The sequence below is a fragment of the Pseudorca crassidens genome, chromosome 6, assembly GCF_039906515.1.
Source record: "Pseudorca crassidens isolate mPseCra1 chromosome 6, mPseCra1.hap1, whole genome shotgun sequence".
Lineage (NCBI taxonomy): Eukaryota > Metazoa > Chordata > Mammalia > Artiodactyla > Delphinidae > Pseudorca > Pseudorca crassidens.
The window spans coordinates 65,863,354-65,875,032 of record NC_090301.1 but is presented as its reverse complement, the minus strand read 5'-3'; the positions used below and the strand labels follow the sequence as shown (position 1 = coordinate 65,875,032).

The 11,679-nt window shown below is 37.1% G+C and overlaps 1 protein-coding gene across 1 annotated transcript in view; it reads right to left on the bottom strand.

Annotated features, from left to right (window-relative positions):
* Positions 1–6,880: 6,880 nt before the first annotated feature.
* TTC21B (tetratricopeptide repeat domain 21B) overlaps positions 6,881–11,679 on the bottom strand; it is an 85,300-nt gene continuing 80,501 nt past the window's right edge. Inside the window, exons 28-29 of the mRNA XM_067741677.1 lie at positions 8,683–8,750; positions 6,881–7,431 (exon numbers count right to left, since the gene is read on the bottom strand). Of these exons, the coding sequence (XP_067597778.1) occupies positions 7,354–7,431; positions 8,683–8,750 (146 nt within the window). The 3' untranslated portion in view covers positions 6,881–7,353. The remainder of the gene's footprint in view (positions 7,432–8,682; positions 8,751–11,679) is intronic.

The window sequence follows — 11,679 nt, the reverse complement described above, 5'->3', positions numbered from 1 at the left end:
GGCTGATTCCAGGGCTGGGACAGGGTAATTAGAAGTTGAACCTGGGATATTTTGTTATGCTAGAATGTAGGAACATGCTAAAAAAAAAAAAAAAAAGGAAAAGAGAGAAAGAAAAAGATAGGGGTAGTCACAAGGACACCAAAGGAGCCAACTTGAAGTGGTGCCGCTGGCCAAATCTGAAACCATTTGAGCACCAAAATAATTAAAGGCATTAATGAATTATGAACCAATGAAAAAATAGGAATTCATGAACACATATTAAATAATAAATATGTAAAAAAAGTAAAAATAATAATAAATAAGCAAAGGAGGGGCTCTTGTTTATAGTAAAATGCTAAGGGCTGACTGGTTGGAACATGTGGAGAAAGTGGTGACGTTAGAATCTCATCATTTATAATCATCATGGTGAATATTAGATCAGGCAGGAATCAGGCTAATCTAGGGGAAATTTTTTTTTTTTTCTTGCGGTACACGGGCCTCTCACTGTTGTGGCCTCTCCCGTTGCTGAGCACAGGCTCTGGACGCTCAGGCTCAGCGGCCATGGCTCACGGGCCCAGCCGCTCCGTGGTATGTGGGATCTTCCCGGACCGGGGCATGAACCCGTGTCCCCTGCATCGGCAGGCAGACTCTCAACCACTGTGCCACCAGGGAAGCCCTAGGGGAAATTTCTGAAGGAGCAGAATATTTGTAAGATCTTAAAGTGTCTCCTCATAGATTGGTTATTAGTTGCAAGGGAAAAAATAACAATTATATGGTAGAAAAGTTTGACATGTGTAATCAAAATTAATGTCTCCAGTGAGGGCAGGTGGACACTGTGTGTTTCCAGATGTGATACCATGAGGACACCACATCACTTATATAGTATTATGGCCAGAAACACTCAACTCAGATTGAATCTTAAGGAAATATCAGTCAAACCCAAAACAAAGGAACACTCAAATTAAAAAAAAAAAGCGGGGGGGGGGGCAGAGGACTGTATTTTCAAAAATAGCTATTTTATAAAAGACAGAGGAAGGCTGTGGAAATGCTCCGGGTTAAACAAGACTAAAGACATGACAAGTAAATGCAATACCCAATCCTAGAATGGAACCCAACTGGAGGGAAAAGATGCTGTAGAGGATATTATTGAATCAGTTGGCGGTAAATAGTGGCAGGTTAAAAGTTTTGTATCTATGTTAAATTAACTGATGGTCATAACTGTACTGTCATTAAACTGGAGAATATCCCTATTCTCATGAAATACACAATGAAGTACTTTGGAGTACAGAGGCATGTATGATGTATGCAACTTACTCTCAGAATGTTCAGAAAAAACATTTTACATATAGGTGTGTATATGTGTGTGTGTATAAATGTATATACAAAATTTGTATATACAAAGAGAAGATGCAAATGAGGTAAAATACTAACAATATTTTAGTATGTATCTGGGTAAATGGCATGTGGGTGCTCTTTGTACTTTTCTTATTCACGAAACTTCTTTAAGTTTGAAATGATTTCCAAATGAAAAAATCAAAAATTTTGTGTGGAAAAAACCCAATTTTTATTGGAACTAAAGCAATGAATATTTACATTTTAAGAAATCTGTGGAAACAGCAGTAAGCTAACTCACACAAAAAAGATACTACACTTCATAAGAGACAGTAGAGTTACTTGTTCCGCACAGAGAACTGACATCAGGACCCAGACACATCTCATTGGTCACATTTCTTCCCCTGAAATCTGTGTGGTCTGTGCTCCATCATTTTAACTTTGCTCTTGGGTGTTCTCAATATCCTGGACTTTCCCCAATCCCCGTGTCCCCCTCAAATTATCCTCTGCAATTTGTGACAATGTGAAAAATTGGCTGGAAACTTGTCAAGAAAGTATATGTCAGGGAGTTTTCATTCATTGACTAGAGCAACTTCAAGTATTTAACTTAAATTGTTTGAAAAGAGCATTTTTGTAACTGCTTAGCATTTTAGCACACTTTTTCCTCCAGTGTTCTTTAAGCTTAGGGTGTTTTCCAAAAAAAGTTTAATCTCTACCTGTGAAACAGGACCTATTACTCATTATAAGTGAGGATACTACTGAATACTTCACAGCCCTGTTCTTAGTGTTTCAAGTTTTTTTTTGTTGTTGTTAAGGTTCTTACATCATTTACCCATTAAAAATAAAACTAGCCTGCCTCTGGCGGAAACTGAAATAGTAATTACTTTCTTAAAATATACTTGTTTTTTTAAAACAGAGTTTCTGTTACATTGCCAAAAGAATTTGTTTGAAGAAAGATAAAAATAACATACACACTATTTGAAAACAGCCTCGTTTAAAGGTTGCCATAGATTCTAAGGTTATACCACTAGAAGGAAGACATTTAGAACCTGCTCATTACTCAGCTTTCCTCATTTATGGGATCAAATTGTTTTATGGGCAGCGTGCCAGATTCATTTACATGCAGTGTAAGACAAATTGTAGAGTCAGGCATTTCTCTAGAAAACATCTGGTTCTTAAGAAGAGTATTAAAAGGTGCGTAACACTTTTTTGCTCGTAACTATGATTTATGATGTTACAGTAACCCCCCTCTAATCTGGCAGGCAGACTTCCAGCAACCACAATCAGGAACCTGGAAGTAAGTGAAAATACTTCAGAGCTCAAGGAAAACAGAGGCCCCCAAATTCCATGCGTATGAAGGAGTGGTACTGCCTTTAGGTCAAAGTCCACTTCATTATAAAACTGATGGAGCAAATTAGCATAAGGGCTCCTAAGCCCACCTTTATATATCTAACACCTCTTTCTACAGTTATTTTGTTCCTTTACTCCCTTTACAAAAATCACACATCCCTCTCAACTCTAATTCTTCTAAACCATCCCCTGGACCCCTTTTCCTCCTCAGGCTTCCCCCTTTTCTCTTTCTTATACCTTCAATATCTACTGACTTTTCCCCATAAATATTCCAAGATGCTCAAGTAGCTCCTGTCTTGAAAAACAAAAAACAAAATCCCTTTTATAAACCTCTGTAGCCATCACTCTATTGCTCCCTTACCCTCAGCCCTATAGCCAAACATTTTTCTCTTCTAATTCCTCACCTTTCATTCAAACTTTGTTCCAATTAGTAAGGGATCCTCTTCCTCCAAGGGGGTGCAGTTGCATTTGTGAGACCCAGAGTGCTAGCTTCTGCTCCTCTGCTACCCCCTCGGGTGGGTCAATCTGTCCAGGGCTCACACGACACAACTACACGTTGTGGCCCTGTGTGATTTCGGGTATTTCCTCCAGTTTCTTATTAGTTACATTTGGCAGGATCATCATTAAAACTCGGTTACTAGTAACAGTGAACTCCTATTACTGTTGCTATTGCCACTCTCCTATTGCCATTTTCTGGCAGTCTTTTTCGATCTTCTACTTCCTGAATCTTTTCCCTGACAATTGAAATAAACCAGATTACATTTTGTACAAACCATTAAAGTGTGGGTGTTAAGAGTTTTTCTATTCCTCTTTAAGAAAGCTATTCTTTTTTTTTTTAAAAAAAAGGGAAAAACCCTTATTTTTAGTGTGTTCCTTGCAGTTAACTTGAAAAATGGCAAATTTTTCATCAGATATAACTACTGTTAAAAATTGGGTTAGTTTCGTTTAGTTGTGTGTGTATCTTACATATACATCTATTTATATTCTTTTGCAAATTAATGTTATATGAAGTTGTTTCTTGTATTTTCACTTATTTTGTGAGAATCTTAGCAGTTAAAAATCTTTAAAAATTCTTTAAAAAATAGTAAAAAAAGAAAAAATCTTTGAAAACAGTTTTTGATGACTACATAGTACTCCATTATTGGGTAAACTAATATATTTGACCACTTCATTTATGCTGAATGTTCTGGCAATAACTAAAAAACCCAAGCTTTTTGCTTCTACAGTGTTTTAAACCAAAAAACTTTGAGGAAATTTCTGAATGTCCCCTATGATAAATTTCTCTAACTGGGATTACTTGGTCAAAGAACAGAATCTTAAATCCATACTTCCAAATTCCCTTCCGAAAGGATGAATGTGGTGGTTTTCTTGCACTGTTGCCAATCTTTCATTAAAAACAAAAAGCAAAATAAAACATACAAGCATTTGCTACTTTATCAGCACTAGCACTGTTAATATGATCCTGTTATAAGGCTCTTCACTTATCTCCAGACCCAAACTAGGAGAGTTCCTGTCAGTCTTAACTGGTCTCTTGGTTTCCATAGTGATTCTATTATCTATTCTAGTGCAAAGTTAACCTAGCTTCCTCAGCTGTCCATACATAAAACCCTTCCAGAATTGCTCTAGCTTCTTGACTAATGGGAAAGAGAGCTGTTTCCTTTTGGGACCCAGTTCACCATACTAGCTGGCCTAAGGTCAAAGGGCATTGAACTTAAAAATGCTTCCTTACTATGAGGGTGGTGGTATTCAAACCCCAAATGCACAGAAAATTCATTCATGTTGTGTCCCTCCCTCCCCGTCCTCCGTGTGGGCCCCAAGCTATCATTGAACATGCCATGGACACTGATTCCTTCAAGCAGCAGTTCAGTTTGAGTTCCAGCTTTCCTGGATGTACAGTCTTGGGCGTGTGCACAAGAAAAACGTCAGAGGTTAGTTAGTGCTAAATAGAGAGTTTAACAAGGGTGACAGGGTACAGACTGACGTGCTGGCTACTTTAGAGTGTTGGCCTGGACACGGACAGGGCCTCTGAGAAGGTGACAATAAACTGGTACCTGAATGAAAGAAAGAATAAGCCTAGAGAGGGAAGCTTGGAGACAGTAAGTGAGGATTAGGGGGAGAATTCCAGCAGAGGAGAGAAGGTCAAAAGTCTGTTCGAGATGGATGAAGTGAGATTTATGCATGCAAAGCGTGCAACATAATTTCTGGTGGGGGAGGGGAGCAAGAGAGAGAGGGAAGGAGGGAGGGAGACAATGAATGAGAATCTTGACTCCTGTACGGCTGTGCTTCTAGGGGAACTGACTAGTCCTCTCCATCTCTGCTTTGCCTGCATTGTCTTTTTTCTTCTGTGAAGGTTCTTCTCAACTGCAACTACTACTTGACCCTGTTCGGTTTATAAGAAGTAAGTAGAGCTACTATTTATTAAGACCCCAAGTGAGTTAGATTCATTAGGTTTTATGTACGTTCTTTCACTTAATTCTTACAACAACCCGAGGAAGGTTATTATCCTGATACATTACTTTATGGATAAGAAAAGCAAAATGAGGCTCAGAGAGCCTATGTAACTTGAGAAAGTAGTAAAGCCAGACTTTAAACCTAAGCTGGTCTGACTTCAGAGCCGTGCTCTTCACTGCTCCTCCCTTACACTTCTCAGTGGCAGCTGCCACATGTGTAAGAACGTTCATTCCACTCAGTTCTTGTTCCTCATTACCTAGCCACCTCTGTGACAGGACGCTCAGTTTCATCTGCTAGCCACATGCAGATAAAAGAGTTTTTCTTATAGGCACTGCCTCTCTTAGTTATGGAAGGCATCTTAATATAGGAAAGGCTGGTGGAATCCAGGTTCTGAAAATTTTTCTCTGACCTTGGGCAAATCACTTAGTTGGAGCCTCATCTCATCATCTGAAAAAATACTATTTCTCTGGAGAGCTGACTGAGAAATAAAAGACCTAATTTAAAGAAAGTTTCTAGAATAGTATCCAACAAATGGCAGAATAAGTGGCTGCTTAAGAAACAAAAACAGGGTTTCCCTGGTGGTGCAGTGGTTGAGAGTCCGCCTGCCGATGCAGGGGACACGGGTTCGTGCCCCGGTCCGGGAGGATCCCACATGCCACGGAGCGGCTGGGCTTGTGAGCCATGGCCGCTGAGCCTGCGCGGAAAAAACAAACAAAAACAAACTCCTCATTTTACAGATAGGAAAACTGATTTGGAAATGTCTTGCTGGGAGAAGAGATGTTCTACTTTCTCTATCCAATTTCCATGATTCTAGCATTCCATGATGCAGGCTCACTGCAACTACTAAGGGTATTCTGTTATATCACGTCTTTAACAATGTCCATTCAGGCTGAAAGGTTATAGCTAAAGAGATAATCTGTCACAGTGCCAGAACTGTAAAACAGGGATAATAATGTCTATATTATAGGACCGGGGGATAAATGTAATAAGACATGTGAAAGCATTTTAACAGGCATGACATGTTTCATAAATGCTCTACTTATTAAACATTTTCATGGAACGCCATACATAAAAGAATGACTAGAATTTTATAACATATAATTGGAATTAAAAGGACTTTGGAAAATTGGAGAAGTGATCAGAAACTAGAATGTAGCTCAAAAGAAATAAACATGAGGTACTTAAGGAAAAGCAAGAGACTTGGAAAAATACTGTTTATTGAAAATGCAATTAAAATTGAAGACTGTGTTTATTGTATTTTTAAAGGCAACTGAAAAAGGTATAGATAACATACTAAAAATGATGTTAAGAATTGAGTTTATGAAGATTAGGTTAAATTCAGTGTAAAGAGTGAGTGCTCTCCCAGGGTGGTGGCAGGGATTCTAGGGAGAGCGGGGTCTGCAGCTGTGTTCACACGGTGTGCTTTGGGAGTCCCTACTGACCAGAAATATTCTCCACCAGATGTTACAGTGTCTAAAGTTACACCAAAAGGCCTCGTCTTTGGGCTAAGGTTAAATAATGCTATAAAGGTTTACCTATTTAAACTAATTTCAGGTACTGGTTATTTCTTAAAAGGGATCACATAGGCATTGGGAGCAGGAAGAATCAGTTCAACAGAGAAGGGAAACACACACACTCTTTATACTTTCCCACAAAGACTTTTCTAGGAAAGCCACATTTTCTGTAATACTATGCATTAACATGGGGAGTCTACCCTGATTCTGCAAAACTCACCATGTCTTTTGAGTTCCAAGAGGAATACAAATCATAAATTTATAAAATCTTTATTAAAAAATATATTTTCTTTTTCATAAATATTTACAGAGAAATTTACTCAAACCTTTGAAATAACAGAGACCATCACAAGAATGTTTAACAGAGCACAACAATATCGTAAATGTATTTCCTGAAAGAAACAACTAATGTTCCTTAGAAAAAATATAGGATACTTAACTACCAAGATTTTAACAAAATATTTTTTATAGAAGTGGGTTATAATCTTTACCACAGAGTCACCAAATCTGCACCTAATCAAGAGAGTCAATTAAATAAACCAGCTTTCATTCACCTTCTCCATCAGAAGACATCCATTTAACACAGTGTTTCTCTTTATATACAATAGCAGCCTCTGCTGGAGAAAGAGAAGTATGCTTTCTATTACAAAGTACTAGCTCAAACCTATTTTGAACTGGAAGAACTCAGATTCTTTTCATTTCTTGCTTAAAAAAGCTAAAATAATTTTCAAGGTCTTAAAGATGTACGAGCCTTATCAAGTATATCTTTTCTGATTTTGGGGTAAGTTGGATGTGCTTCGAGAACCTGCAAAAACACACACACAAACAAAAAAACAAAACGAAAGCATAAGAACTTGTAATTCATTATCAAGAACTGCGGAGTCACAAAACTTACTAGAAACAGCATTACAGTTGAGATTTCATTATATTAATACTACAAATTTAACAACACTTTTTAAAGGTGATATCTGAGATGCAGGTGACATGATGACTCATTTCTATTAACAGCAATTAAATGAAAAAGGTAGAATATAATACTACACGTGGAAAATACAACAAATATAATTATTTCCTTAATAGATCAGTTACAGAAAACAATTATGTATCGATGATTTAAGATACTTTAAATAATTTAGCTATTAATGCATGATATTTAATAAACCCTTAGTTATTTTTACCCAGGAGCACACATCAGATTTACCTGGAATGATTTTGAAACATACAAATTTCCAGGTCTACTGAGTCTAGGAGTAGGGGAAATTCATTAAAACAAACAAACAAACAAACAAAACCCTCCACAAATGATTCTAATGTATAACCTTACATTAATGTACAACCTTAACCTTAATGTGAAATGCTGCCTTACGCAGAGACTCAGTAATCAATAGCAATCGCTGGGGCCAAGTATTTACTATGATGATGCTCACACAGCTATCCGGGATAAGACACATCACATAATTCTCTGCTAAGGAGCTCTTCTTGGAGCTCCCAACAATGTTTAGTAAAACGCCTTATATGGGATATCAATGTGACAATGTACATAAAGAAACTGCAAATTCTAAAACTGCAACTTAAATATTTGTCATTTTAACAAGGGATCATTTAGTCAAGCATCAATTCCAGAAGTGTAATTGAATGACTTCTAAATGACAAAAATACCTCTTTAATTTATAAATCTGACTCCTCTAATAACCAGAGACTTAGACACATACAAAAGAACTTCTATTCAGAACAGTGATGTGGAGAATCTATAATAATCCTGAGATATCTTCTGACTTAAGGATTACGTATTATTTAACATGCTTCTCTAGCCTCTTTCTTTAAATTGACGTAAACATTTTATTATTTGAGCCCAATTAAAAACATATGTTTTTTCAATTTAAGTAAACTTTATTTTCTAAACTTTGAAAACTGGTAGTATCTCCCAGATATATGTGATGAGTCATTTAACCAAAATATGACGTCTTCTATCTCTATTCATGTACATCTTGATATTAATTAAAAGTAGGAAAGAGTCCATCTGAAAAATTTTGAGAAATCTAAATTTAAGTTTTACCTGGTGACATACGTCAATTGCATCCACAAATCTTTTTGCTTTTAAGTAATTAAATGCCAGTTTGTATCCTGTAAAGACAAAAATCCAACAATGATATAGTACTATTTATAGAGCATACTGCTAATATTACCTTTTTTGGCCTCCTCCTTTGTTTGCTTGCTCTAGTATTAGAGAACTCTTAGTGGAGGCTGGTGACTATACTATGATAGAAATGATAAGATAATAGAAGGTGGAGTGACATAAAAGGAGAACAGGTAGGAAAAGAAAATGGAGTTGTAACAAAGGACCACAGCTGGGTTAGAAGATGGCCGGCCATCCCACAAATGGGGTTTTGCAACTTACTAGAAAAGTCCCATTTGTTTCAGATTATGGTAAAAACTCATCGTAGGGCAGTAAATGATAGCACAGCTATTCATTTATACAGTACAGATTTACTTAACATGTCAGGCAAACTGGTTCCTTCAGTCATGAGGTTTACACTCCATTAGGAAAGAAAGTACCTTATTTAAGTAATTATGTAAGTACATGAATAATTTCAAAACTGAGATAAATGCTGTGATATAAAGGTACAGGCCAAGAGCACTGTAATAAGAAACCTGGTTGGGGAGGGGGTGGGAGTCAGGCACGGTCTGAAATCTGAAGAAAGAGGCATAAGGTAGACCAAGGGGGTGGGAAGCAAGAACACTGTTAGGCAAAAACTGCACACGGAAAGGCCAATGGTAGAGGGAGACATAGCAACCAAATGGACCTGGGGTGCACGAGCGGAGCGCAGAGCAGGGGGGAGAGCGGCTCAGAAGACACTGGGTTAGTCATTAGATAGCCACATCAGCGATGAGTAACAAGCACCACAGTTACTGACAGTGAAATGTCACATTTCAGACACTGACAATTTAGAGGAAAGTTTTAAGACATTCTTAACTGACTGTTGTTCTGTAACAATGCCATAATAGTAAGCAAACTAAGGAAAAGACAAAAAAAGTGGACTCAATAAATAAGATATAACACAATGTAAAATAATATGTAACTAATAAATTAAATATCTTGCTTTACCATTTAGAAATATGAAAAAGGGAAATCTGAATGTTGCTCTTAGGCCTTAATCAAAGTACCAAAGCAAGTTTTTAGAATTTCAGAACAATGTTTTAAAAGAATTGCTGGCTAATGCAATCATACGGTAGCAAAAAGTAAGGAAAAAGAATTATCTAAAATTCATTGTATTCGATACACACACACACACACACACACACACACACACACACAAATGAGAAATGTCCAAGATGAAAGCAGTAAGTGTCAGAGAGGTAAACTGGGTATCATTAGAAAATAATTATAAAAAAGATTAATAAACAGAGTTTATTAGAGACCTGGACTCAAGTCATAGGTTTCTTTCAGTCTTAGTGTCACCTCAGAAGAGTTATTTGAAAACAAGCCTTCTGTACTTCAAATTAGTTGATTTGAAATAGTTAAGAATTGCTAATGATGTGTTTGCAAACATGGGAAGTAAATTGAATTTAATGTTGAATACTTTCAAGCATTCACCTAACAAAGCCACTGTTAAGCATTGAAAAGAAAAGGAACATTTAAAAGGACATTTAAAAAGGAAAACAACATAAGATGTCATGCCAAACATGGAAACTAGAGCCAAAAAAACCTAGACTTAACTTTTGGTTTCTGGCTTCCTGACTAGCTTTGAGACCTTAGACAAGTCACCTGAGCTGTCAATCTCAAGTTTCCTCATCCAAAAATGGAAGGATAACTCTGCTCTTAGTGTAAGTTTAAAGATCAAATGAAATACTTGTTGTGAAATGCTTTTAAAAATTTGAGTACCACGCAAATATTAGCATTTTTTTCTGTGTAAACACTAAATTAGAAGCACAAAGTTTTCATATTGAAAGAAACTTGATAGATCATTTCCTTCAAAAAACTTTAGAGAGGAAATGAAGAGCTAGAGATGGCAAAGAACACGTGTACCGCAGCTGCATGACACCTGTCAGGCTTCTAAGAATTCAACTCTTTGTAATCAGGAAAAAAAACGGGGGAGAGAGAGAGTGCGCTCATGAACACGAACAATGTGAACAGCCTAGTGACTGTCACGTAACCTGGGAATGACTGAAGGGAGAAACATGACTGTGTTCTCCTCTCAGTGGATCTCAGTTCCTGGTGCCTTTCACAGTTACAGTACTCACGCCTGAATCCTATGAAAAGAACACAACCATGATTTGAAGGATTTCCTGACAAGTGAAAAAGTGAAATAAATGCATCTCTAACTTGGCCAGGCAGGCTGGGGGTACTGGATGCCATGATAATCTTAAGGAAGAAACTGTGAGAATTAATTTAGAGCCTCAGAGAAATGCCAACTAAGGAGAAGTCAGAGGAACTGAAAAAATCACCTATAAAACACAAAGATAACACAGTGAAGGAACTACTGACTTGAAATCTCTTTATTTGCTGGTCTTCCAAGGAACAGAGTATTTAAATAACTGAGCTTCTAACTGTATTCCTTCTGGGGAATAAAGCACCAAAATTAAATATATTTTAAGGATTTTAAGGAATGCTCATTTTACAAGCTGATTTTATTCTGTAAGACGCACAATACCTGAGAAGGAAGCGTTAGTTCCTGGGCTCTATACAAGTCTAGTAAAATAACAGACCTCAGAAAAATACAAGGTAGGGGAAGTCCTGAACTGACAGCAGTAAGTCTAAAGATGACCAATCTGACTGCAGATTAAATCTGAGTCATCACTGTGCCACGGCTGCTAAAAAGACAGATGCCATCTTAGGTTGAACTATCAACTACTAAAGGCCTCATTTAAAAACATAGCTTCATTATACATACAATTCGTTCTTAAATCATACTTAAGAACTTGTTCATTTCTGGCACAACAGGTCAAGAGGGACATGGACAAATAAAACTGCCTTTTCGAAACCTATTTGGCCGTGGAACCTCATCTCCTCACGCTCAACTCTCTGTTTTTAAAGAAATAACTATTAATATCT